Source organism: Mobula hypostoma, unplaced genomic scaffold, assembly GCF_963921235.1.
Source record: "Mobula hypostoma unplaced genomic scaffold, sMobHyp1.1 scaffold_75, whole genome shotgun sequence".
NCBI classification, from domain to species: domain Eukaryota; kingdom Metazoa; phylum Chordata; class Chondrichthyes; order Myliobatiformes; family Myliobatidae; genus Mobula; species Mobula hypostoma.
The window spans coordinates 369,863-397,783 of NW_026948208.1; the positions used below are offsets into that span (position 1 = coordinate 369,863).

Below are 27,921 nucleotides of genomic sequence, written 5' to 3' on the forward strand. Positions count from 1 at the left end.
TTGTAGATGGTTTGCATTCTGCATGGATGATGGTGACTAACAGTTTACCGTTGGGATTTGTTCTGGGACCCCTTCTATTTGTGATTTTTACAAATATCCTGATATTATCAATACTGATAAGTGTGAAATGTTTCATTTCAGTAGGACAAATTTGAAGACAATATAATATTAATGGTAAGACTCTTGGCAATGTGTAGAATCAGAGAGATGTTGGGTTCTGTGTCGTTAGAACACTCAAAGCTGCTGCACACGTTGACAGTGTTGTTAAGAAAGCATATGGTGTGTTTGCATTCATCAACCATCGGATTCAGTTCAAGAGTGGAGGTAATGTTACAGCTATATAGACCTTGATTAGACGCCACTTGGGAGTACTGTGTTCAGTTCTGGTCACCTCACTACAGGAAACGATATGGATGCTGTAGAGAGAGCACAGTGGAGATTCACAAGTATGTTGTCTGGATTGGGGAGCACGCCTGATGAGAATAGGCTGAATGAACTTGGCCTTTTCTCCTTGAAACAATGGAGGATGAGAGGTGACCTGACAGAGGTGTACAAGATGAGAGGCATTCGTTGCATTGGTTGTGTCGATAGCCAGAGGCTTTTTCCCAGGGCTGAAATGACCAACAAGAGCGAACATGGTATTATGATGCTTGGAAGGAGATACAAGGGCGATGTCACGGGTAAGTTTTCCACACAGAGAGTGGTGAGTGCGTGGAATGCGTTAGCAGCGACGGTGGTAGAGGCGATACAATGGGGTCTTTTAAGTGTCTCCTAGATAGGTAATGGAACAATATGAAAATACGGTCTACCAGTGTTTGCCCACCAAAGTGTTGAATATCTCTGCTCGCCACCACCGTGGGCTCAGAGATTTCTATAGACGAGATCCTCATGTCCCTTCCCCACTGTCAATGGGCTCCTTCACCCATCCTGCTCCTTGATCCACCACCGGGACAAACAACCTCTCAGACGCCATCCTATCCAACCCATCACACCATATTTATCCTCCCAGTTAATTCCCTCTCCCTCCTCCTTCTGCTGGGAACTTCCCTCTGAGGGAAATAGAAAGAATTCAAAAAGCGGGACAATTACTTTGGGGTTTGTTCTGCTTTGACGGGGAGTTCGTTGTTGGAGCGTGTGATGTGGTCAGCGGGGTTAATGCCCTCTCCGCTATTGGGTGTAACCAATGATAGACAGGGCTTCTCACCAATGGGAAGAGTGTAACTCCTCTGCTGACTGTTGGGTGGGGTGGGTGGGTCAGGTAATTGTTACCTTAGCCCGTAAAACTCAACCGTCTCGGCACCAGTGTGACGTAGGGAAGTGCACACATGACGTCATATCCCGGTGTGGGGAACTCACACGTGACACCAGGCATGAGGAGCGCAAAGGGACGTCAGATCCCGGTGTGGGGTACCCACATGTGGTATCAGACATGTAGGAAAGCAGAGTGACATCAGATCCCGGTGTGGAACGTGCTCGGGCCGGGGTTGTGTGGGGCGCCGATCGGGGATGGGGGTGTGGTGTGTGCGTGCACGGAGGGGGTATAGTTCCCTCTGTTGACGGCTGCTCTTTCTTCTCCCCGGGAATATACATCTCTGTTTGGAAAGGACGCTGCTTATTCCTGAGAATATAGTAAAACATCACCATCTCTTTCCTGGTTCTGCCCATCATCACAGCTTTGCTCTGGGTTACTGTCTGACTGCCTCGTCAACCCCTTCCTCAGCAAATCTCTGGAATATCTCACACAATGCAGGAGGTTTTCAGCATGTCAGGCAGCGTCTAGGCAGGAGAATAAACAATCAACCTTTCGGGCCAAGGCCCTTCATTGGACTGGAAATGAGGGGACAGAAATTCTATATATTTCTACAGTACTTTCTATTCCTTGTAGTCCTGATCCAAAACATTCCGCCCCATGGATGCTGTCTGACCTGGTGAGTTCTGCCAATCTTTTCTGTGTCTTTGCGTTGCCCGAAACTTTCAGCATCTGCAGAATGTCGTGTGTTCTGGAGTAACTCGCTATTTTAATGAGCATCACAATCTTCTAGAGGAGCAGGAGCAGAGAGTAATTGTACTCCTTCCACGTGTAACTGTGTTTTCCCCAGAGATGTTAACTCTCTCTCTCATCTCTCTGCTCAGTTTTCACAAATATTTGGTGAATTGCCGATATTGAATTAAACCCAGACGCAGAAACAGCAGAGTATTTATAAATTAAAATAATTCGCAACATACCCGTGTCCTTTCCCGATGTTGACGTCACTGGAACTCCTCCACTGCTCACACCTTGACCCATTTTGAGGACAGGTGTGACCCGCTTTTGCTGCTCTGTAACAAAAACAAAATAACAGCAGGGTCAAACATTAATTGGGATTTAAAGGAGAACACTGTTTTGTTTTTAAACGGAGGAAACACTCCCAAACATCTTCGGCCTGTCCACTGAAGACTTGACATGGCCTGATACTCCTGCGCCCATCCACCCACAGTCAGACAATGCCCATTTCCACTCTCTCCATGGATTGTACACTTGCCCTGAATTCTTCAGGGCATCGACTCGCAATATTGCGGGCAAGTATTCCTTTCAAGTACCAATCTTGTGTCCTGGACCAGGTGTGATGTGTCAATGGAATGGCAAGGCAGGTTGAGCTGACAGCGCCCACTGCTTTGGTCCTCCTACCACCGGTGGCGCTGTGGACAACTGTCACAGCAGTGTGGGCTGAAACATTTCTGCTGACGATGAGACTTCTATTCTCTCGTCACTGGATTAGACAGATTTCTCAGTTACACCTGATTCTCACCGTCTTCTTTCAGATTAACATCCCCTGGCATTGACACCAATGGCAATACATGATTTGAATCGATAGAGAAACACTCTGACATCCTGAATAATGCAATCTCACCGATAGCATCGTGACATCTTGTTCTGAATCTCTATAGTTTGTCCGGCAGGGCTTTAAGACCATTATTAGCACCAAATCACAGTTAAGATTTCTTTGAGCATATCACCTGGCTACTATCAGATAGTTAGTGTATGACACCTTGTTAAACACAATGTCGACACGCCACACATCCAAAATAGCAAGTTAGGGAAATTGTTAATATAAATAAAATAAAATGCTGGAATTATTCAACAAGACAGAGAGCATGTTAATATTTCAGGTGGAGGATCCTGTATCGGAGCTGAGCCTGTGTGTAGAAGCCATGTATCTGTGCTCTATCTACGTTGTATTCTGCGTTGTGTAGTTATGATGCTTTTTATGGTTGCGAGTCGCATCAGTGGGGGTGTGGTAAACGGAAATGGAATCAGTTACATATTTCTACCTTGTTCCATGCAGTACACAGCTGGGGAGTGACGGGTGTCATATCTTATGTTATTATCCAGTCAAATATGATGAGCTTACAATTGGGTACAGTTCAGTTTCATCGCTTCACAATTGTATGTTTGCTGATTGCTAATAAAGGATCAAATATGTATCACTGAATTTGTAACGATCATCACTGGAGCTGAGGGCACGCATACAAGTATAATAAATCAGTGAGGGGAGGGGGCGCCAGCAATGTCAAATTAGCTTGGTTAAATTTCACTGCTACATTCTCAACAGATATTTCTCAACCTGGAGATCATTTAAGTATTCTGTGGTACTGAGTATTTCGCTTCAGTATCCACCTGTGAAAGGGACCTTGGCAATTGTGAGGATGACCTACAGCGGACTGAAACGTATGAGTGTATGGACTTTAAGAAAGAGCATATGCTGGATCTTTTGAAATGTATTAAGTTAGATAAGTCGCTGGGACTGAAAGAGATATGCTCCATGCTACTGTAGGAATCGAGGGACGATGATCTCGCATCATTAATTATTTGGGGAGGAGTACCAGAAGATTGGAAAGTTGCAAATTTTGTTCTCTTGTTCAAGAAAGTAAGGAGAGATAACTCAGGAAATTATAGACCAGTGAGTCTTACTTAAGTGGTCGGCAAGTTTTGGAGATGATCCTGAGAGGCAAGGTTTATGAGAATTTGGAGAGACATAATCTGATCAGGGATAGTCAGCATGGCTTTGTTAAGGGCAGGTCATGCCTTATGAACCTGATTGAATTCTTTGAGGATGTAACAAAACACATTGATTAAGGTAGAGCAGTGGAAGTACTGTATATAGATTTCAGTAAGAGGTTAGCTAAGGTTCCCCATGGAAAGCTCATTCAGAAAATAATGAGGTATGGGATCCAAGGAGAGATTGCTTTGTGGATCTAAAATTGGCATGCCCACAGAAGGCAAAGGGCGGTTGTAGATGGTTCGTATTCTGCATGGATGATGGTGACTAATAGTGTACCACTGGGACGTCAGATCCCGGTGTGGGGCACCTACCGTGATATCAGACATGTGGGAACGCAGAGTGACATCAGATTCCGGTGTGGAACGGGCTCGGGCCTGGAGGTTTTTAAACTGAGGCAAACACTTCCAAACATCTTGGGCCTGTCCACCGAAGTCCTGACACGGCCTGATTCCCCTATGCCCACCACCCACAGTCTCGCAATCCCCATTGCCGCCCTCTACATGGATTGTGCACAGTACCGCGATAGTGCAGGGAATTCCGTATTAGGAACCAGTCACATGTCCTGGACTGGGAGTGATGTGTGAACGGTGAGGCAAGGCAGGTTGAGCAGACAGTGCCCACTGTTTTGGACCTCCTACCATTGGTGGCGCTATGGAGAGTAATGGACAACTGTTACAGCAGTGTGGGGTGAAACATTTCTGCTGACAAATGGGACATCTATTCCTCTCATCACTGAATAAAACAGATTTCTCAGTCTCACCTGATTCTCACCGTCTCCTTTCAGGATAACATTGCCTGGCATTGACACCTCTGGCAATATATGATTTGAGTCTATAGAGAAACACTGACATGCTGAACAATGTAATCTCACCCATAGCATCGTGACATCTTGTCCAGAATCACTATATTTTCTTCGGCAGGATTTTAAGATCATTATTATCACCTAAACCCCAGTCAAGTTTTCTTTGAACATTTATCTGGCTATTACCAGAATGTTACATCGTAGCTTGTTAACCACAATGTAGATACGCTATACATACGAAACAGCAAGTTGGCCAAACATCTTTAACATAATTAAAACAAAACTGCTAGAATTGTTCAACAAGACAGAGAGTATGTTAATATTTCAGATGGAAGACCCTGTATCAGAGCTGAGCCTGTCTGTAGGAGCCATGTATCTGTTCTCTGTCTGCATTATAGTCTGTGTTGTGTATTAATGATGTTTGTTTCCGTTTCTCAATCTGTTCCAAAACACTCCATGCCCTCCCATTCACTATACCAGTCCCACCCTGGTCTGACTGTCCAAAAGCACCAACTCTCACTTGTTCAAGTTGAAAACTATTGGCCATTTCTCAGACCATTTCCATAACTAACCAAGAAGTCTTTGAAATTTATTGTAATCTGTTGCAATATCAGCCAGACTCCCGAAATTAGTACCAAAGTTGCTATCCATGCCATGTACATTCATATACAAATCAATGGCATGAATAAGAAATTAACGAGGTCTCGACACTGACACGCACATCACACTCGTCACAGGCCTCCATTGGCTAAAAACTTCTTCAGTGATCACCCTCTGCTTCTTGTTCTCGATCATGAATAAAATTAACGAGGTCTCGACACTGACACGCACATCCCACTCGTCACAGGCCTCCATTGGCTAAATCCTTCTTCAGTGATCACCCTCTGCTTCTTGTTCTCGATCCCGGTGTGTATCCACCTGCAAACTCCCCATGAATCCCTCGGGACCTATCCTTCCAGATCAGCTGCCATGCGGGATCTCCTTACAGACTTTTCCAAAGTTCAGATGAACAACATCACTGCCCTATTTCATCAATCCTCATAGTTAGCTGTTCAAAAATCTCCAGAATACTTGTCAGATTTGATGTCCCACTGGGTGGTGCAGACGACAATGTCCCCATAACCACTGTCTAACCGCCGGAGACTTCAGCTTCACTGCAGACTGAGGAAATTCCAACCTGTCGAATTACCAACCTGGACTGAAGCCCGTATACAGCCAGAGTCACCAGCCCAATATTATAACCAATACAAAGCCGCTTTGGTGTCGGTGATTTGCCATGATGTTCCTGCCATTTCCGATTCACACACTGAGATGGAACTGGAACCTAATGACCCTCTGCCGGGGCTGGTGGTCAGGCTGGTTCACCGGTCTGTAGATTGTCAGAGGATACAGATACACTTCAGCCTGTTTCCAGCAACTAAACTGAGCACGTTGGTCACAATGTCATTGCTGTGTGGGATATTGCCATGTTTCCCCTCAGTGTAGCAGGAACAAGATGTAACGTTATAAAGTAGAAAATTATGGGAACTCAGTACATCAGGTTACATCTGTGAAAGGAGAAATGGTGGAAGACCCGATATCTAAACTGGGACTGTTCAAGATGCTGCAGATCTGCTGGGCGTTTCCAGTACTTTCGTCTTCTTCCTTTAAATTCCCTGCAACTGTAGCTTTATCTCACCTCTTCATTTTAATGCACAGATGGTAACTGATTGCAAAATACCAGCAACACGCTAAAATGTAAATACCACCCCACTCCAATCAGTTCGTTATTTCAGAGTTCATTCTGACCCTGGTGTAATACATCCCATCCAGTCAATGCTCACAGCATCCTTTCCTCCCACTGTCACTCTGTTACATTTGCTCCAGGGGCCACTGTCTCTACGCTGAGAGGCGGTGACCACAGAGTGATAAAATGTGCAACACTTGCTGCAGCTCTGACGGGCTGTTACCCTGGAAACAGAGGAAGTGGCTCACCGAAAATAACCGAGAAAGGAAATAACAAACTCAACATCAGATGCTCTGAGCTCCATTATTACAAAGATTAACACTGCAGCCATTTTGTAACAGGGAAACTAAAACTGAAATGGCTGTTTTTACCCTGGCACGTGCTGTATTCAATTAAACCTCTGGTAGCTCCAGCTATCAAAAACCCAATCCTGGAAAAGATGTAAAACAAAACATCACAATGATGACACAATTTAGAGGAGAGTTTGCTGAAATATATCATCGCGGCATTGGGACGCAGGCTGGACAGAGATTGAACAAGATGGTTGATATATATCATTGAGGTGATGGGATACAGACTGGACGGAGATTGAACAAGATGGTTGATATATATCATTGAGATGGTGGGATACAGGCTGGACAGAGATTGAACAAGATGGTTGATATATATCATTGATGTGGTAGGATACAGACTGGACAGAGATTGAACAATGGGTTGATATATATCATTGATGTGGTGGGATACAGACTGGACAGAGATTGAACAAGATGGTTGATATATATCATTGATGTGGTGGGATACAGGCTGGATGGAGATTGAACAAGATGGTTGATATATATCATTGATGTGGTGGGATACAGACTGGACAGAGATTGAACATGGATTGATATATATCATTCAGTTGGTGGGATTCAGACTGGACAGAGGTTGAACAAGATGGGCAGGGAATGAGCAGATGGAACCCGGTGGGAGAAGGAATCAAGTGCACTCTCCAATGGTCGTTCAGTAATACACAGATACTGAAATAATAGTACACACTACTAGATAACAGATTGCAATATAACAAAGCCAGAACAAACAATAGCCCTGGAGAAACGTTGTTTCGTTTTTACTGTGTACTGTCCCAGCAGCTTATGGTCGAAATGACAATAAACTTGACTTGACTTAAATAAGAAGTTCGGTATATGTCCTTTTCCACGCTACAAGCTTCATCAGTGCTCCGGAGAAAGTATCCCATCCCGATACCGCACATCTTAATACAACTACTGTCTACTGCTGTTTCTTTAACTGAATGAAGTAGCGGAGAACCGTGGGCACAGCTGAGCAACTCATAGAAACCAAACTCCCCTCCATTGATTCAGTCTATACTTCCCACCGCCTCAGTAAAGCAGCCAACATAATGAAAGATCCCCACAGCCCTGAACATTCTCACTTCTCACCCCCACCCCCACAGGGGTGAAGATAAAATAAAACAAAAACATACCACCAGGCTCAGGGACGGTGTCCATTCTGCTGTTAGAAGCGAACTGAATGTTCCCCGGCGTGACGAGTGGACTCCTGACCTCACAGTCTAAATCGATGTGACCTTGCACCACATATCTACCTACACTGCACTTTCTCTGTAACTGTAATGAGTTGTTACACTCTGGTATATTTTGTCTCTATGTACTGCTGTAACATATTGATCTGTGCGGTCAATACCGAAGACACGATTTTCACTGTACCTCTGTACATGTAAAACAAAATAAAGATTCCCCATTTTGATTGTGTGGTAATATGAGACAGCCTGGGTTGCTCCTTTGGAAATTCTGGAGGGAGTGTACACAATTCCGAGAAACCCAGATAAATGAAACAACACTTAATTCCCGCATTAATAGGCTCATATATCGGGAAACACTGGCTGCAGTTCGGCAAGTCGTTGCAATGGAAAGAAGATGGAAATAAACTTCCCAGTCCCCCGAGAGGACGTGAGAGATCTGGATCTCACTGTCCTGTCTGAACGGGGGATAAATGAAACTACTCATACACGTGGATCAGTGTCCCGATTACTCTGTTGAACCCGCGCGTCTGCAAGAACACACCAGGCCGAACGGCCGATTCCAGTGTGCTGGAAATATGTAAAACAATTATCGACCCCAGGCATCGATCCAGGTGAAGTTTGGATCTGAGACCGGGCCGGGTGATGGAGGTAAAGTTCCCCAGGTACATCTTAATGGATGTGTTCAGTCTCGGCTTCACCACCTCATCCCGCTCCTGGGACCAGAACAACCGGGGCTTAGCGGCGACTCATCTCAGGCGGTTCGGTGTGACGGTCCCATAAGCCGGACCGACCACGACAGGTTGTGTCCAGGAAGCGGGACGAGGCCGCCAGTTCGAGGAAGTTAACGGGACGCTCTGCCCAACATCAGCACCCACCCACCACCGGGATCGACATCAGTACTCACCGATGGGAAATTGTCGGTCGTGTTCACACCCAGTGACCGCTGAGAACTTGATCAATTTGTCCCGCAGACAGCGATCGGTTCACCGGCTCCCAGCCGACCATCCGCTTCAACAGAGAACGGGAAGGAATCACCGCCCATCCGGGGACTGTGAGAGCGGGACCGGGGGCGGGGCCTCGGCAGCGGCGGGCTGAGGCGGGGGCGGGGCCTCGATAATAAAACCCCGCAGATGCTGCAGATCTGCGTTTGAAATGGGAGCGAGAAACGGGATCACGTGACGGGTGGAGGGTCTCCCATCTGAACCGGTGACTCTGTTCCTCCCCCCTCACACGCTGCCCGACCCACCGCTGCGTTTTACACGTTATTTGATTTTTTACACCAGCTACATTTTTAATTTCTCCCTCTTTGTCTTCCCCGTCCCCATCGCCCCACCTCCCGGTTCTCCGAGTTACGGTTTCGATTCCCATCCCGGTCCGATACACAATTCCCAACCGAACAGGAACTGTGCAGGTTTCATGGAAATCACTTCTATGCTTATAAGCACTAATTTCTATTCACATTCCTCCGGAACCTCACAGGACAGGAACACTGAAACATCAAGTGAGAAACAGCAGGAGGTGGCCATTCAGCCCCTAAAACCATCAACAAGATGTCGGCTGCTGTCCCATCTCAGCCATGTGTTTCTGTCCGATCCACAGTTCCTCGATCCCTTCGGTCTCCACACATCTGCCGGCCTCTGTTTTGTGTGAAGACGATCACTGAGACCTCATCGTCCTCCAATACTCATTCTGTTGAATCTCTAAAGCAAACACTCTCTAACTTCTTAGATAATCCTCCATCAATTTAATTTCCATTTCTGCAGTATATCTTTGCTGTGGCGACGGTTCGTCGCCATCTGTTGCCAGAGGCTGAAAGCAAAGTATTGCACCGGTAAAACTGCGGTTGTTGTTCTGATAACAACCGGCGTCCTGTTCGGGCTTAAAAATGTGCCCTATTTCTTTATATACTAGCTTGTGAAAGTGATTGACAATGTACTCTGGGACTGTATTCCAAAGCCGGGCTACTATACGGATCGCGGGTGGGTCGGATGCCTTTCCGCTGTTCTAACGCCATTACTCCCATTTGCGTTGTTACTGTTGTTCAACGCTCTGACGGTCAGGCACATTTTGGTGACTAGTCGCGTCCGTAAGGGGCTGAGGGGTCAGAGCAAGGCGGAGAACCGCAGTGACCCGGAGATGGAGAGCAGGAGGAGGTCTGTGATTTTACTTCTCACCATCTCCGGCAGCTTCATCATCCTGTGGTCGGTGAATGTTGCCGAATTCCTGTATTACACCATCGCCGGACTGGATCAAAAATATTACAACGAATCCGAATACATATTTGGACACTCCGGAGATATGCTGGTGATGTTAAGTTGCTGCACAAATACTTTTATTTATGGGGTGACTCAGTCCAAGTTCAGAGAGCAGTTCAACAGAACTGCCATATATCCATTCAAATCAATTATTCAATTTATTAATAAACAAAATATCTAAGCTCTTCTCAAAGGAGGTGGTGGCGTTTTCCAAATTGGCACTACAGAACTGCCGGTCATTGATTAACATTGCAGCGTGGAGAAGAGGCTGGGTTTTGTCCGAGAGAGACACAGCACGGGAACAGATTCTTCGAAGTGGGCGACCGCCACTGCTTACCAATTATTAAACTCACCGTACCGTTTACTTTTTCATTTTATGTTTTTTCTTCCCGCCACATTCCGCCCCGCCCCCCCCCGGTCACCGCCACACCCATTTCGATAATGAATCCCACGGTCCAACGGAAATGCTCATCCATCAGTTAGCTTCTCGGTGACGGAGAACCTGGTGAAATACCGCGGACACATGCAGAACGGGCAGCATTCACACTGAGCGCCCCGGTCAGACTAGGACTTCTGCGCAAGACTGCAAAAAAAAATTGTTCAGGTTTTCTTTTATCTTTACTGCAAGGAATATCTCATTGCCACCTTCCGCCACACTAATGGACAGTCATCACCCTTATAATCCAGCTGAAGCTGGTGTGGTCCCAGTGGCCTAAACCTGGACATTTCTCCTTAAATTTCCTGATTATTCCTTAAAAAGCATTGCCAAAATAGCCTACCTATCTTTGCCTACACGGCCCATTACTCCAACATAAACCTGCCGTCTTCTTCAAAAACTTCATACCTGTTCGGTGTTCTTTACTGATATAACATATGCAAGTGCTCTCCTTATTTCACCGACATTATTGTTCGCGCAGTTTTGATCTTTGGCTTGAATGTCTGTTCTATCTTTTCTCTCGAACACCCTGTAAAAGAGTAGAGTGGTGGTCATTGATCCCGAACGATTTCCCCACAGACTGACACACCAGCCACTTGTACAGTCTCATTCCCTGACAAGTGATCGAGTACAATCATTTGACATTCGGTGACATCTTCATCCTAATTCACAGAGCGTTCCTGGAGGCAGATAGTGCATTTTACTCAATCTAAATCGTTGGCCCTTTGGCAGTCCCGGCAATATTTCGTGGGGAATTTCACCAAGTATTACACATATTGTTATTCATATATGTAACACCTAGTTAAGATTTTTATTGTTTTGTTGTAGGTATTTCATTTTAGCCGTTCTGTGAGAGCTGTTCTGCTTTCAGCCCGTTTGGGTTTGAGCTAAAGTTAAGAGGCTCTGCTGTTCAACTTAGGAACGTTGTGTCAGCCGATCAGGATGGTGGAATTAGGAGCCGGTTCTTAGAGAATGCTGGTCTGAGTGGTTATTGTGACGGACTCTAGTGTGGGTTGGGGTTTTTTCGGCGGGGTGTGGGAAAATACAGATGGCTCAGAGTGCCGTCCCTGTTGTACAAGGTGCCCTGTGCAGATAAATGACTTCAGGGATGAAGGACCAATACTCCCGTGGGGGAGCCCGGTTGTTCGAAATGAATTTCGAGTGACATTCGGAAGGTGATGTGGGCTTTCACGTGGACCGAGGGTCCACGCGTGAGTTAAAGACAACCTCAAGATGAGCTCCAACTTGTGTGCACACTTGGACGAGGTTAACTCTGAAGGGCCTGTTTTTGTTGTCTTCTTCCTACTAACTGTTTGATAAAGGTGACATTTGTAAATATACTTTCTTCATAATTGCACGCAGTGGACGATTTCACATTTCGTCTCGACAGACAATTGCATGGTATCAGTATTTACACAATATTCACCCATTCGGGGTTCGGGTAGGAGAGTCATCCCAACTTGCGGGTTTTTTTTGGTGGGGGGGGGGTGGCGCAGAATTCATACTGACCCTAGATGGACTGAGTCTGGAAACATGGATTTCTCACCGCTGGATCCAGTGGCTGTTAGCGAAGTAATAAAGTGCTAGAAACGAGCGGTAAGAAAGTGGTTTCATATACCGAACTCTGAATTCCCTCCATTTGTTCACCTCTACGTGCTGATTCCGACCGTGTGTCCTGTTGTATTATCCCATCATTGTGATCACTCCTTCGGTATTTCTATGTTTCTCTACAGGACGTGGCTGGGTTTCCGTCCTTTATGTCATACATACTTCCTATGAGCTACAATGATTTTCCCCTAATCACTAACACAGTTCTCCTACATTTCATCTCTATCAAAGCAGTATTAGCCCAGACGGCTGAGTTTCCAGTCGTACCATCCATCAGCCACGCCTCTATAGCCACGCTGAGCCATGTTCAGCCATTCTCTCAGACAGTCCAGATCGCTCTGCATGCTCTGACAGCCTTCCGTGACGATGCAGATGCAGATGGGTGCGAGATCTCTAAGGACCTATCCTGGTCCAAACATATCGATACACTTATAAAGCAGACAAGAGAGTGGCTATACTTCTTTCGGAGTTTGAAGAGATTTGGTATATCAACAAATACACTCAAAAACTTCCCTAGATGTACGGTGGAGAGCATTCTGACAGGGCGCATCACTGTCTGGTATGGGAGTGGGAGTAGGGTGTTGGGCTGCTGCAGAGGGAAAAAGAAGTTGAAAATTTAGTCGGCTCCATCTTGGGCACTAGTCTGCAAAGTACCCAGGACATCTTCAAGGAGCGGTGTCTCAGAAGGGCAGCGCCCATTATTAAGGACCTCCAGCAACCAGTTCATGCCTTTTCCTCACTATTACTATGAAGTAGGAGGTACAGAAGCCTGAAGGCACACATCAGCGATTCAGGAACAGCTTCTTCCCCTCTGCCAGCCAAATTCCTCAATGGATATTGAACGCTTGGACACGACCTCACTTTTTAAATACATATTATTTCTGTTTTTGCAAGATTTTTAATCTATTCAATATCCGTATACTGTAATTGATTCACTTATTTGTTTATTAGAAAAATAGAAATACAGAAATCCCACAGCACAATACAGGCCCTTCGGCCCACGAAGCTGTGCCGAACATGTACTTACCTTAGAACTACCTAGGCTTACCCACAGCCCTCTATTTTTCTAAGCTCCATGTAACCATCCAGGAGTCTCTGAAAAGACCCTATCGTTTCCGCCTCCACCACCGCCGCCGGCAGCCCATTCCACGCATTCACCACTCTCTGTGTAAAAAACTTACCCCTGACATCTCCTCTGTATCTACTTCCAAGCACCTTAAAACTATGACCTCTCGTGGTAGCCATTTCGGCCCTGGGAAAAAGCCTCTAACTATCCACACGATCAATGCCTCTCATCATCTTATACACCTCTATCAGTTCACCTCTCATCCTCCGTCGCTCCAAGGAGAAAAGGCCGAGTTCCCTCAACCTATCCTCATAAGGCATGCTCCCCAATCCAGGTAAATTATTACTATTATTATTATTTTTTCTTCTATATTATGTGTTGCATTTGTTACGTACCCCGTAACTGGGTTGTCAAACCAGCAAAAATGGAACACTCGTTGGAGTCTGTGATTACTCGAAACTAATAAAGTTTTATTTAAAATAAGTAATACAGTACACTAACCGCAAGGATAGAGATACAGTTGAGGTTTCAGGTAAACCTTTCGATGCCTTCTGATCCCATTGTGGTCACCGACTGTGACCCCTCCGTTCCGGATGCGACCGTTCTTCCATGGTGAACCCGGCACCCAGGCAAGGGCGGACACACACAACAGGTCCCCACCGGTCGTATCTTTATACCCTGTGAGTCTCTGGCCGATTCCCGTGGATCGGTCCTCCAAACTCCCACCAACTTGTGGGGCACAATGCTCTTTCCAGGGTCTCGTGGCGTGTGTCCTGTGCCTTAGCGAACCCGCTATTTTATCCTCCCCCTGATGGGGTATGACTGTCCATCAAACTTCACACTTCCTATTGTCTCAGCAGGATTGTTAATGAACAGTTCAGGTTCAGAGGAAACTGTCTGTGGCAGACGCCAACATACTGAATTATGTGTGTCGCTCTCGTTATCTCTCTCTTCTCTCTTCTCTCTTATTATCATTTTGAATGGCTTTCCTTTGTCTCTCTCGTTATCTCTCTCTCATTAACAGCATCCGTTCTGCAGCTCTGCTTGGCTTCACTCATGTCACATTGAACTGCCAGTGAGAATAACCTGATTCTGATTCTGAAATCTATTTAAGATTTTTCGGATCCAGTCATGGATGACACCGCTGATTTTCAAGAAGACCAATTTTGTCCCTGACTGGTCATTTGATCTTAACATACCTGCAGAAACCGGGGGCATTCTCTTTTATCTTGTCTGGTAGAGAAATATAATTCCTTATTTTAACCCTCCAAATTGCTGCATTTCTTATATTCCTCATGTCCCTCATTGCCTGTACTCTGCCAGTGCTACGTGACAGAGATGGTAAGAATTGGAGGAGATGGCAGTTGAATGCGTGGCTGAGGAGTTGGTGCAGGGAGCAGGGTTTTAGATTTTTGGACCATTGGGATCTCTTCTGGGGAAGGAGGGACCTGTACAGATTGGATGGGTTGCACCTGAACTCCAGGGGGAGCAATATCCTTGCAGGTAGGTTTGCTAGCATGGTTCGGGAGTGTTTAAACTAATTTGCGAGGGGGATGGGACCCAGAGCGATAGAGCAGTGAAAGACGTTCGTGGAGTAAAGCCAGATCTATCATACAGAGAGGCTTTGAGGAAAAAGAAGCAGAATAAACGGTGTAAAGACAGTAAGGTAGAAGGGCTGAAATGTGTGTACTTCAATGCAAGAAGCAACAGGAACAAAGGTGATGAACTGAGAGCTTGGAATTATGATGTAGTGGCCATTACAGAGACTTGGCTGGCACCAGGGCAGGAATGGATTCTTAATATTCCTGGATTTCAGTGCTTTAAAAGGGATAGAGAGGGCGGAAAAAGGGGAGGAGGGGTGGCATTACTGGTCAGGGATACTATTACAGCTACAGAAAGGGTTGGTAACGTAGCAGGATCCTCTTTTGAGTCAATATGGGTGGAAGTCAGGAACAGGGACGGAGCAGTTACTCTACTGGGGGTATTCTATAGGCCCCGTGGTAACAGCAGAGATACAGAGGAGCAGATTGAGAGGCTGATTTTGGAAAGGTGCAAAAGTAACAGGGTTGTTATCATGGGTGACTTTAACTTCCCTAATATTGATTGGCACCTGATTAGTTCCAAGGGTTTAGATGGGGCAGAATTTGTTAAGTGTGTCCAGGATGGATTCCTATCACAGTATGTGGACAGGCCGACCAGGGGGAATGCCATACTAGATCCGGTACTAGGTAATGAACCGGGTCAGGTCACAGATCTCTCTGTGCGTGAGCATCTGGGGGACAGTGACCACCGCTCCTTTATAATTATCATGGAAAAGGATAGAATCAGAGAGGACAGGAAAATTTTTAATTGGGGAAAGACAAATTATAAGGCTCTAAGGCTAGAACTTGCGGGTGTGAATTGGGATGATGTTTTTGCAGGGAAATGCACTATGGACATGTGGTCGATGTTTAGAGATCTCTGGCGGGATGTAAGGGATAAATTTGTCCCGGTGAGGAAGATAAAGAATGGTAGGGTGAAGGAACCATGGGTGACAAGTGAGGTGGAAAATCTACTCAGGTGGAAGAAGGCAGCATACATGAGATTTAGGAAGCAAAGATCAGGTGGGTCTATTGAGGAATATAGGGAAGCAAGAAAGGAGCTTAAGAAGGGGCTGAGAAGAGCAAGAAGGGGGCATGAGAAGGCCTTGGCGAGTAGGTAAAGGAAAACCCCAAGGCATTCTTCAGTTATGTGAAGAAAAAAAGGATGACAGGAGTGAAGGTAGGACCGATTAGAGATAAAGGTGGGGTGATGTGCCTGGAGGCTGTGGAAGTGAGCGACGTCCTCAATGAATCACCCCACCAGCCTTCGGGTCCAACATAATATTCTCCGTAACTTCCGCCACCTCCAACGGGATCCCACAACTAAGCACATCTTTCCCTCCCCCCCCCTCTCTGCATTCCGCAGGGATCGCTCCCTACACGACTCCCTTGTCCATTCGTCCCCCCCATCCTTCCCTACTGATCTTCCTCCTGGCACTTATCCGTGTAAGCGGAACAAGTGCTACACATGCCCTTACACTTCCTCCCTTACCACCATTCAGGGCCCCAAACAGTCCTTCCAGGTGAGGCAACACTTCACCTGTGAGTCGACTGGGGTGATATACTGTGTCCGGTGCTACCGATGTGGCCTTCTATATATTGGCGAGACCCGACGCAGACTGGGAGACCGCTTTGCTGAACATCTACGCTCTGTCCGCCAGAGAAAGTAGGATCTCCCAGTGGCCACACATTTTAATTCCACATCCCATTCCCATTCTGACATGTCTATCCACGGCCTCCTCTACTGTAAAGATGAAGCCACACTCAGGTTGGAGGAACAACACCTTATATTCCGTATGGGTAGCCTCCAACCTGATGGCATGAACATTGACTTCTCTAACTTCCACTAAGGCCCCACCTCCCACTCGTACCACATCTGTTACTTATTTTTATGCACACATTCTTTCTCTCACTCTCTTTTTTCTCCCTCTGTCACTCTGAATATACCTCTTGCCCATCCTCTGGGTCCCCCCCCCCACTTGTCTTTCTTCCCGGACCTCCTGTCCCATGATCCTCTCGTATCCCCTTTTGCCTATCACCTGTCCAGCTCTTGGCTCTATCCCTCCCCCTCCTGTCTTCTCCTATCATTTTGGATGTCCCCCTCTCCCTCCAACTTTCAAATCCCTTACTCACTCTTCCTTCAATATATATTAATGACTTGGATGAGGGAATTAAATGCAGCATCTCCAAGTTTGCGGATGACACAAAGCTGGGTGGCAGTGTTAGCAGTGAGGAGGATGCTAAGAGGATGCAGGGTGACTTGGATAGGTTGGGTGAGTGGGCAAACTCATGGCAGATGCAATTTAATGTGGATAAATGTGATAAATGTGAAGTTATCCACTTTGGTGGCAAAAATAGGAAAACAGATTATTATCTGAATGGTGGCCGATTAGGAAAAGGGGAGGTGCAACGAGACCTGGGTGTCATTATACACCAGTCATTGAAAGTGGGCATGCAAGTACAGCAGGCAGTGAAAAAGGCGAACGGTATGCTGGCATTTATAGCGAGAGGATTCGAGTACAGGAGCAGGGAGGTACTACTGCAGTTGTACAAGGCCTTGGTGAGACCACACCTGGAGTATTGTGTGCAGTTTTGGTCCCCTAATCTGAGGAAAGACATCTTTGCCATAGAGGGAGTACAAAGAAGGTTCACCAGATTGATTCCTGGGATGGCAGGTCTTTCATATGAAGAAAGACTGGATGAACTGGGCTTGTACTCGTTGGAATTTAGAAGATTGAGGGGGGATCTGATTGAAACGTATAAGATCCTAAAGGGATTGGACAGGCTAGATGCGGGAAGATTGTTCCCGATGTTGGGGAGGTCTAGAACGAGGGGTCACAGTTTGAGGATAGAGGGGAAGCCTTTTAGGACCGAGGTTAGGAAAAACTTCTTCACACAGAGAGTGGTGAATCTGTGGAATTCTCTGCCACAGCAAACTGTTGAGGCCAGTTCATTAGCTATGTTTAAAAGGAAGTTAGATATGGCCCTTGTGGCTACAGGGGTCAGGGGGTATGGAGGGAAGGCTGGGTTCTGAGTTGGATGATCAGCCATGATCATAATAAATGGCGGTGCAGGCTCGAAGGGCCGAATGGCCTACTCCTGCACCTATTTTCTATGTTTCTATGTTTCTATGTTTCAGTTAGTCCTGACGAAGGGTCTCGGCCTGAAACGTCGACTGCACCTCTTCCTATAGATGCTGCTTGGCCTGCTGCGTTCACCAGCAACTTTGATGTGTGTTGCTTGAATTTCCAGCATCTGCAGAATTCCTGTTGTTTCCTCAGTGAATACTTCTCTTTGGTATTCACCAATGAGAGGGAACTTGATGATGGTGAGGACAATATGAGTGAGGTTGATGTTCTGGAGCATGTGTTGATATTAGGGGAGAGGAGGTGTTGGAGTTGTTAAAATACATTAGGACGGATAAGTCCCTGGGGCCTGACGGAATATTCCCCAGGCTGCTCCACGAGGCGAGGGAAGAGATTGCTGAGCCTCTGGCTAGGATCTTTATGTCCTCGTTGTCCACGGGAATGGTACCGGAGGATTGGAGGGAGGCGAATGTTGTTCCCTTGTTCAAAGAAGGTAGTAGGGATAGTCCGGGTAATTATAGACCAGTGAGCCTTACGTCTGTGCTGGGAAAGGTATTGTTAGTGACTTCTAAGAGAAGTTTAGACAGGCACATGGATGTAAGGAAGATGGACGCATATGGACATGGTGTAGGAAGGAGAGGTTAGAGTTTGGGTACGTTTGATTTACTTCTCAGCTGGTTCGGCACAGTATGATATGCCAAATGGCTTATCCCCGTGTTATACTCTGCAATGTTCAATGCACGGTCACTTACCTTTCAGCTCACTGAGAAACTCTAGTAAACGTTGAGCGGGAATTGGTCGATGGGAGGGACCACAACCTGATGAATTTAAATAAATTGAGGAAACCATTTTTGTAAAATTGTAAACTGTGCTGTGTTGCGATCCAAATTTAAATTAATCTCTGATGTTATCTCACCATATATCTGTATTTCCTTAAGTATTTTTTCCAAATTTGGGACACAATTCCACATTTTAACAAAGGTTTCCCACATCACCCTCCGGGCGCAGGAGTCTTTCTCCATCACCAGGCTCAGGAGGAGTTTAGAACTGTCCGCCCGCTCTCCCTTATCAGCGAGATCAGAGATTTTCTGTGAAGAGCAACAATGAACATATTGGGGACTGACAGATTCACACAGAGAATGAGAAGCAAATGATGTGCTCTGTAACATCAGAGCACACTCTGCTCCACAAGGTAGGTTTATTCAGGAAGTCAGAAGGCATGGGATCCAGGGAAGTTTGGCCAGGTGGATTCAGAATTGGCTTGCCTGCAGAAGGCGGAGGGTGGTGGTGGAGGGAGTACATTCAGATTGGAGGATTGTGACTAGTGATGTCCCACAAGGATCTGTTCTGGGACCTCTACTTTTCGTGATTTTTATTAACGACCTGGAGGTGGGGGTAGAAGGGTGGGTTGGCAAGTTTGCAGACGACACAAAGGTTGGTGGTGTTGTAGATAGTATAGAGGATTGTCAAAGATTGCAGAGAGACATTGATAGGATGCAGAAGTGGGCTGAGAAGTGGCAGATGGAGATCAACCCGGAGAAGTGTGAGGTGGTACATTTTGGAAGGACAAACTCCAAGGCAGAGTACAAAGTAAATGGCAGGATACTTGGTAGTGTGGAGGAGCAGAGGTATCTCGGGGTACATGTCCACAGATCCCTGAAAGTTGACTCACAGGTGGATAGGGTAGTTAAGAAAGCTTATGGGGTGTTAGCTTCAATAAGTCGAGAGATAGAGTTTAAGAGTCGCGATGTAATGATGCAGCTCTATAAAACTCTGGTTAGGCCACATTTGGAGTACTGTGTCCAGTTCTGGTCACCTCACTATAGGAAGGATGTGGAAGCATTGGAAAGGGTACAGAGGAGATTTACCAGGATGCTGCCTGGTTTAGAAAGTATGTATTATGATCAGAGATTAAGGGAGCTAGGGCTTTACTCTTTGGAGAGAAGGAGGATGAGAGGAGACATGATAAAGGTGTACAAGATAATAAGAGGAATAGATAGAGTGGATAGCCAGCGCCTCTTCCCCAGGGTATCACTGCTCAATACAAGAGGACGTAGCTTTAAGGTAAGGTGTGGAAAGTTCAAGGGGGATATTAGAGGAAGGTTTTTCACTCAGAGAGTGGTTGGTGCGTGGAATGCACTGCCTGAGTCAGTGATGGAGGCAGATACACTAGTGAAGTTTAAGAGACTACTAGACAGGTATATGGAGGAATCTAAGGTGGGGGCTTATATGGGAGGCAGGGTTTGAGGGTCGGCACAACATTGTGGGTCGAAGGGCCTGTACTGTGCTGTACTATTCTAAACTGAAACCAGGGATGTTTTGGATCCTGTCCTTAATTCAGAATTTCAAAGGACATTCCGGACAGTACTGGGCCGTCAGGTGCCGGCCATGGTGGGACGGGTTTTGTCGCGACCTCGGGTCGGCGGTAGAGCATTCTCAGGTCTCTGAGATGTTTTTGTTTTTGCTGCTGTTTGTGTGATCTCCGAGTTTTATTAATTATAGTTATAATGTATTGTTGCGCTTTGTTTTTTTTTTATATATGTTAGTGTCTTCTATAGTTTCCCATCCCGGTGCAGTTATCCTTGGATACTTCTAATTAATTCTCCTTCAGACTTTGTAGGTATCCGATTAAGTGCCCTTGGACTTTCGACTCTCGTCAGGTCGGTTACTCGTAAACTTGTCCCGAGTCTGGGCACGGACTCCTTCGTGCCCTGGAGTATATCTAAAGGGGCTGTGTTAATCCTTCGGGGCTCTGTCGGCCTGATCCTTGCCCACTGAATTTCTGCCCGAGTTATTTCGAGTTATCCAGTATCCTATAAGTTCTACAGTTTCGTTTACATTTTTATCTGTCTCTCTCTCTGTTTTGTTAATACAATTCCCAACTTTGTTTAGCTGTTTGACCCTGCGATTGATGCAGCGTGACAACATCCTTCATTATGTCCAAAACTCCAGCAGCTTCGCACTGGGAAGCGGCCGTTCGCCTGCTCCGTGTGTGCGAAGAGATTCATTCAGTTAACCCATCTTGTGATGCTCCGGTGAGCTCACAATAAATAGAGGCCACATTTCTGTCCGGAGTGAGTAAAGAGATTTACTCAATCATCCCAACTGCTGCAACACCAGCAACTTCACATCAGGGAGGAAGTTCAAATTAGCTGTATGTTAAATGTTTAACCATCACGGTGACTGAAGGCAGCTGCAGGTTCATGAGGGACTGTTACTGTCAGATTCTGCAGTTCTTGTGGCTGCTCATCGCACCCAGGACTGAACCCTGGTCACTGAGCATTGGAGGAGTCTGTTCTGCTGATGTTAGCCTTAAACTAGATTTGTGTTTAATATTGTGGATCTGTGAAAAAATAAATCAGTTCTGTATCAAATCCCGTGTCTCAGGTAGTTACTGTCTCTACCACACTCACAATGTACACTAGAGAGTCCACTCGGCCCATCTGGTCCCTGTCCATGTTTCTGTTCTATATCAGTGTATCAATATCTATCCCTGCCGCTCCCCGCTCACTCTCCCTGTGATGACAGGTTGCAGTTAGTCACCACACCGTGGGAGAAGAGATTTCCCTTGAATTTCATAGAATCATAGAAACCTACAGCACATTACAGGCTGTTCGGCCCGCAGTGTTGTGCCGACTGTGTAACTTACCTAGAAACTACCTAGAATTACCCTATCGCATAGCCCTCTATTTTTCTAGGCTCCATGTACTAGCTAACATCTATGTGATATGTAATATCTAAGGGTCTCTTAACAGAACCTATTGTATCCGCCTCTACCACCGTCGCTGGCAGTGCATTCCACACACACACCACTCCTTGTTTAAAAAAAACTTAGCTCTGACATCTCCTCTGTACCTACTTCCAATCACCTTAACCCTATGCCTCCTCGTGTTAGCCGGTTCAACCCTGTGGAAAAGCCTCTGGCTATGCATACGACCAATGTCTCTCATCATCCTGTACATCTGCATGAATTTCCTGCATGCTTCTCTCCAGGCTGAATAAGACAGTGAGCTCACTGTGGTTTTGACGTCCTTCAGGGCTCTGGATGAAGTTGGTTAAAATCCTTCTTCTGCGCTCTTTTCAATGTTTTGTGACATTTTCACTCATTTCAAAGAACTGTGCCTCAGACAGCTGGGTTGTTGCAATACGCCTCTGAAGTCTGACAGCAGACTAGCGAGTGAATCTTCGATGGAGCAGAGTCGGAAACCAAAGAGTTGTCAGTCTGAGTCAGGGCTTTGGGGCTCCAGAAAGAGATGGGACCTGGAGTTTACCAGGAGGAGGAGGAAGAGGAATCAGGCAGGCAAGATGTGGCTACAAATGAAAGATCAGAAACATTTTGAAACTGTTTGATTGAATAAAAAGGTGGTTAATTTCTGCAAAATACTGGAGGAAATCAACAAATCAGGCCACAAATGTGGAGAGGAATAAATAAATAACGTTTAGGCTGAGCCCCTTCAGCATGCCCAGACTGTGTACTGTACGTCTCTGCTTAGTTGCTGTCTGAACTGCTGAGTTCTATACACACACAAAAAAAACTGAGGTATGGAAATGGAACTGGTCTAAAATTAATTTTCTTGAACACACTAAATAAATATGGACATTCAACTCTATCAAAAGCTTTCTCAGCATCTAATGAAATAATACATTCTGGAGTGTTAAGTGAAGGGGTATAAACAATATTCATTAACCTCCTGATATTAAAAGAAGAATAACGGTTTTTAATTAATCCCGTTTGGTTCACAGAGATAATTTGAGGTAATACCTTCTCTAACCTTGTTGCTAAATTTTTTGAAAAAAATTTTGAATCTACATTCAAAAGAGATATTGGTCTATATGATGTACAATCAGCAGGATCTTTATTCTTTTTTAAGAATTAAAGAAATAGAAGCTTCATAAAACGATTGTGGTAATTTACCTAATCTGATTGCTTCTTTGAATATTCTAGACAACCAAGGAGAGAGAATAGAGGAAAATTTTAATTTTATTATTTAAAATTTTAATTTTAATTTTAATTTTAGTCCGATACTTGGATCTTGGATACTTGGATACTTGATATCCTGGATTAAATTGTTATATTATACCCCTGTAGCTTCGGTTTGTACGAATAATCAAAGATCTCCCTTTTTTCGTCTGTCTCGGGGTACTGGGCAAGGATTCCCTCTTAGTCCATTATTATTTAATAATGCCCTTGAACCTTTAGCAATTGCTATCCGAGACTCGCCCAACATTTTTGGTATTACCGGTGGAAATGAAATACATAAATTATCATTATATGCAGATGATTTGTTATTATATATCTCCAATCCGGAGCAATCAATTTCTGTTATTTTATCTTTGTTGGCTCAATTTAGTAACTTTTCTGGTTATAAATTGAACCTTAATAAGAGTGAACTATTTCCCCTAAATAAGCAGGTTCCTATTTATGGATGTTTACCATTTAAATTGGTTACTAACTCTTTTATATATTTAGGGGTTAAAATCACGAAAAAGCATAAAGATTTATTTAAAGCTAATTTTTGTACCTTTAATTGATCAGATTAAACTTTTGTTTACTAACTGGTCACCAATGTCTTTGTTACTGATTGGTCAGATCAATGCTATCAAGATGATTATTCTGCCTAAATTTCTATATGTATTTCAATCGGTACCAAGTTTTACTCCAAAATCTTTTTTTGATAATGTTGATTCAAAAATTTCCTCATATATATGACAAAGCAAATACCCTAGGTTAGGTAAAAGGCATTTACAGAAATCTGAAAAAGAGGGGGAGTTAGCGCTCCCGAATTTTAGATTTTACTATTGGGCAATTAACATTCGATATTTAAAGTTTTGGTTACGGGACTTGGATGTAATTTCAAGTCCACATTGGGTAAATCTTGAATGTAATTCTTTACAAGGGTTTTCATTGGGTTCTATTCTAGGGACTTAGCTTCCTTTTATTCTTTCAAAATTGTATAAACAAATGGATAACCCAATAGTTAAGCAACACACATCAAAGTTGCTGGTGAACGCAGCAGGCCAGGCAGCATCTCTAGGAAGAGGTACAGTCGACGTTTCAGGTCCAGACCCTCCGTCCTGATGAAGAGTCTCGGCCTGAAACGTCGACTGTACCTCTTCCTAGAGATGCTGCCTGGCCTGTTGCATTCACCAGCAACTTTGATGTGTGTTGCTTGAATTTCCAGCATCTGCAGAATTCCTGTTGTTAACCCAATAGTTAAACATACTTTACGTATATGGTTTCAATTTCGAAAACGTTTTGGGTTGAACCAATTTATTTTAGCAAGTCATATTATATCTAACAACAGGAATTCTGCAGATGCTGGAAATTCAAGCAACACACATCAAAGTTGCTGGCGAACGCAGCAGGCCAGGCAGCATCTCTAGGAATAGGTACAGTCGACGTTTCAGGCCGAGACCCTTCGTCAGGACTAACTAAAGGAAGAGTGAGTAAGGGATTTGAAAGTGATAGGGGGAGGGGGAGATCCAAAATGATAGGAGAAGACAGCGGGGGGAGGGATGGAGCCAGGAGCTGGACAGGTGATTGGCACAGGGGATATGAGAGGATCATGGGACAGGAGATCCGGGGAGAAAGACAAGCCGGGGGGGGGGGGGAGGAAAAAGAGGATGGGCAAGGGGTATAGTCAGAGGGACAGAGAGAGAAAAAGGAGAGTGAGAGAAAGAATGTGTGTAAAAAAGTAAAAAAAAACGGATGGGGTACGAGGGGGAGGTGGGGCATTAGTGGAAGAGAAGTCGATGTTCATCCCATCAGGTTGGAGGCTGCCCAGACAGAATATAAGGTGTTGTTCCTCCAACCTGAGTGTGGCTTCATCTTTACAGTAGAGGAGGCCATGGATGGACATGTCAGAATGGGAATGGGATGTGGAATTAAAATGGGTGGCCACTGGGAGATCCTGCTTTCTCTGGCTGACAGAGCGTAGGTGTTCAGCAAAGCGGTCTCCCAGTCTGCGTCGGGTCTCGCCAATATATAGAAGGCCACATCGGGAGCACCGGACGCAGTATATCACCCCAGTCGACTCACAGGTGAAGTGTCGCCTCACCTGGAAGGACTGTCTGGGGCCCTGAATGGTGGTAAGGGAGGAAGTGTAAGGGCATGTGTAACACTTGTTCCGCTTACAAGGATAAGTGCCAGGAGGGAGATCAGTGGGGAGGGATGGGGGGAGACGAATGGACAAGGGAGTCGCGGAAAACAGAGAGGGGAGGAGGGAAAGATGTGTTTAATGGTGGGATCCCGTTGGAGGTGGTGGAAGTTACGGAGAATAATATGTTGGACCCGGAGGCTGGTGGGGTGATAGGTGAGGACCAGGGGAACCCTATTCCTCGTGGGGCGGTGGGAGGATGGAGTGAGAGCAGATGTGCGTGAAATGGGGGAGATGCGTTTGAGAGCAGAGTTGATAGTGGAGGAAGGGAAGCCCCTCTCTTTAAAAAAGGAGGACATCTCCCTCGTCCTGGAATGAAAAGCCTCATCCTGAGAGCAGATGCGGTGGAGACGGAGGAATTGCGAGAAGGGGATGGCATATATCTATTATATCTAATTTCTTTTTTCAACCTTCCACTATGGATCAAGCTTATTTAGATTGGAAAATCAAAGGTATAGTATGATTTCGTGATTTATTTTTGGATAATTGTTTTATGTCCTTCGAACAACTTCTAATAAATATAATTTACCTAGATCTCACTTTTTTTTAGAAATCTACAGGTTAGAAACTTTTTAATTACTGTTTCTCCTAATTTTCCACATTCATCTCCACTGGATATTTTGGAAAAAAAATAGATTTAAATCTTTTTCAGAAAGGTGTTGCAGCTACTATTTATAACATAATTATGATTTTATGTCCTAATGTATCTGATAAAATTAAAACTGATTGGGAAAAAGAACTTAAGATCACTGTACCGATTGAAAAATGGGAAAAAATTCTTCAGTCAACTCGACCTCTATATGTGCTAAACATGCATTGATACAGTTTAAAGTAGTGCACAGGACTCATATGTCCAAAGATAAATTATCTCGTTATTACTCTTATATAAATCCTATATGTGATAGATGTCATTCCGAGATAGCTTCTATAACTCACATGTTTTGGTCAGGTCCTTTGTAGAAAAATATTGGAAAGATATTTTTGATATTATTTCAACGGTTTTGAATATAGACTTACAACCTCACCTAATTACTGCTATTTGCGGTTACCAATGATAGAATCAAATCATTTAAACTATTCAGCTCGTTGGATGATTGCATTTCTTATTTTCACGGCTAGAAGATCCATTTTGCTGAATTGGAAAGAAATTAATCCTCCTACCACATTTCATTGGTTTTCTCAAACTATGCTGTGTTTAAATTTGGGAAAAGATTAGAAGTGTTGTTTATGACCCCTCTATTAAATTCGAAAAGACTTGGAGGCCATTTATTCAACATTTTCAGATGAATGTAAGTTGACCATTTCCAAACTTATTTTATTTCTTTGTAATATTGGTTGAGAGGAACAGAGTCGTCGACACTAAGGTTTTCTCTTTTCTCCTTTCTTTTAGAATGTTACAAAACAGCCCCTTTTTTATACCTTCGGCCCAAAATATCGACTGTACCTCTTCCTAGAGATGCTGCCTGGCCTGCTGCGTTCACCAGCAACTTTGATGCGTGTTGTTTGAATTTCCAGCTTCTGCAGATTTCCTCGTGTGTGCATTTTTTTTTTAGTTTAGTTGATTAATTCTGTTTAGATTAGCTTTTTGGGGGGGTTATTTTTTTTCCTTTTTTCATGTCTTTTTAGATATTTTTCTTTGTTTTATATTATTCATTTGTATCCTATATGATTGGGAGTTTTATTATTTAAGTGTTATCTGGCTTTATAATCACTTATTCTAATTATAACAATGTTTTCCCAATAACTTTTACTACTACTATGTTATGTTTATTTTTATGAAACTAATAAAAAGATTGAAAAAGAAAGAAAGGAAATGGAACCGGTGCTTGCAGAAACCATTCATGGCAGCGTAATTACCCATAACCCCCTGCGTCCTAAACTTCGCCGTCGCCGAAGCACCGATCAAATGCGCAGGCGTCAGCGCTGTGTCGTTGCCGAATATCACGCATGCGCGCAGTACACGTTAGACCTCAGCAGACCGACAGCAGGTAAGAGCGCGTCTCCGGGGATCAGGGGGAAGGTGAGGGGAGACATGGAAAGGGGAGAGCGGAGGGTGAGGGACAATTACTGTGAGCTCCGGGCTTCGTGACCCGCAATCCCGGGACAGTCCTGCTCTCTTCCCTCTCTCTCAGCCCCACCATCCGTACACGGGCCCCGGGGAGCTTCCGGCTGATGAGGGAATGGGAACCGATGGATCTCTCAGACAGAGCTGAGCTCCAGCTGTCTAAATGCAAGGATCGGGAACTCGGAGAAAGGGAACAAAATCTTTTACATCAGCTGTTGAGAAAATCACCTTTGTTCTGCCTCCAGTCACAAACAAGAGAAAATCTGCAGAGAGGGCACAGTTTTAAGGTGCTTGGAAGCAGGTACGAGGGAGATGTCAGGGGTGTTGTGTTCTTTATACGTACCGTGGGTTACTAATAACACACCATATTCTGCAGAATTGAACTTTTATTTAACAGCAACAAAACCACGTTTTACACTGCCATGCTTCTGGATCATTCTTCATTTCTGCGCATGCTGGGAACTCTGTCCAGTCACGTCCTGATACGTGATATCACCACAAGGGGTGAGTTTTTTTTTACACAGAGTGGTGAGTGCGTGGAATGGGCTGCCGGTGAC

At 44.9% G+C, this 27,921-nt stretch overlaps 2 protein-coding genes across 3 annotated transcripts in view; one reads left to right on the plus strand and one right to left on the minus strand.

Annotated features, from left to right (window-relative positions):
- The window catches only part of LOC134341833 (NACHT, LRR and PYD domains-containing protein 3-like), a 33,383-nt gene extending 24,227 nt beyond the window's left edge, over positions 1 to 9,156 (minus strand). For both annotated transcript variants that reach the window (XM_063039768.1, XM_063039769.1), the window contains exons 1-2: positions 9,016 to 9,156; positions 2,227 to 2,319 (exon numbers count right to left, since the gene is read on the minus strand). In XM_063039768.1, coding sequence (XP_062895838.1) covers positions 2,227 to 2,287 — 61 coding nt within the window. In that variant the 5' untranslated portion in view covers positions 2,288 to 2,319; positions 9,016 to 9,156. The remainder of the gene's footprint in view (positions 1 to 2,226; positions 2,320 to 9,015) is intronic.
- Positions 9,157 to 27,675: 18,519 nt separating this feature from the next.
- LOC134341840 (zinc finger protein 850-like) overlaps positions 27,676 to 27,921 on the plus strand; it is a 32,737-nt gene continuing 32,491 nt past the window's right edge. Inside the window, exon 1 of the mRNA XM_063039776.1 lies at positions 27,676 to 27,868. The gene's annotated coding sequence lies outside the window, so the exon portion shown is untranslated. The remainder of the gene's footprint in view (positions 27,869 to 27,921) is intronic.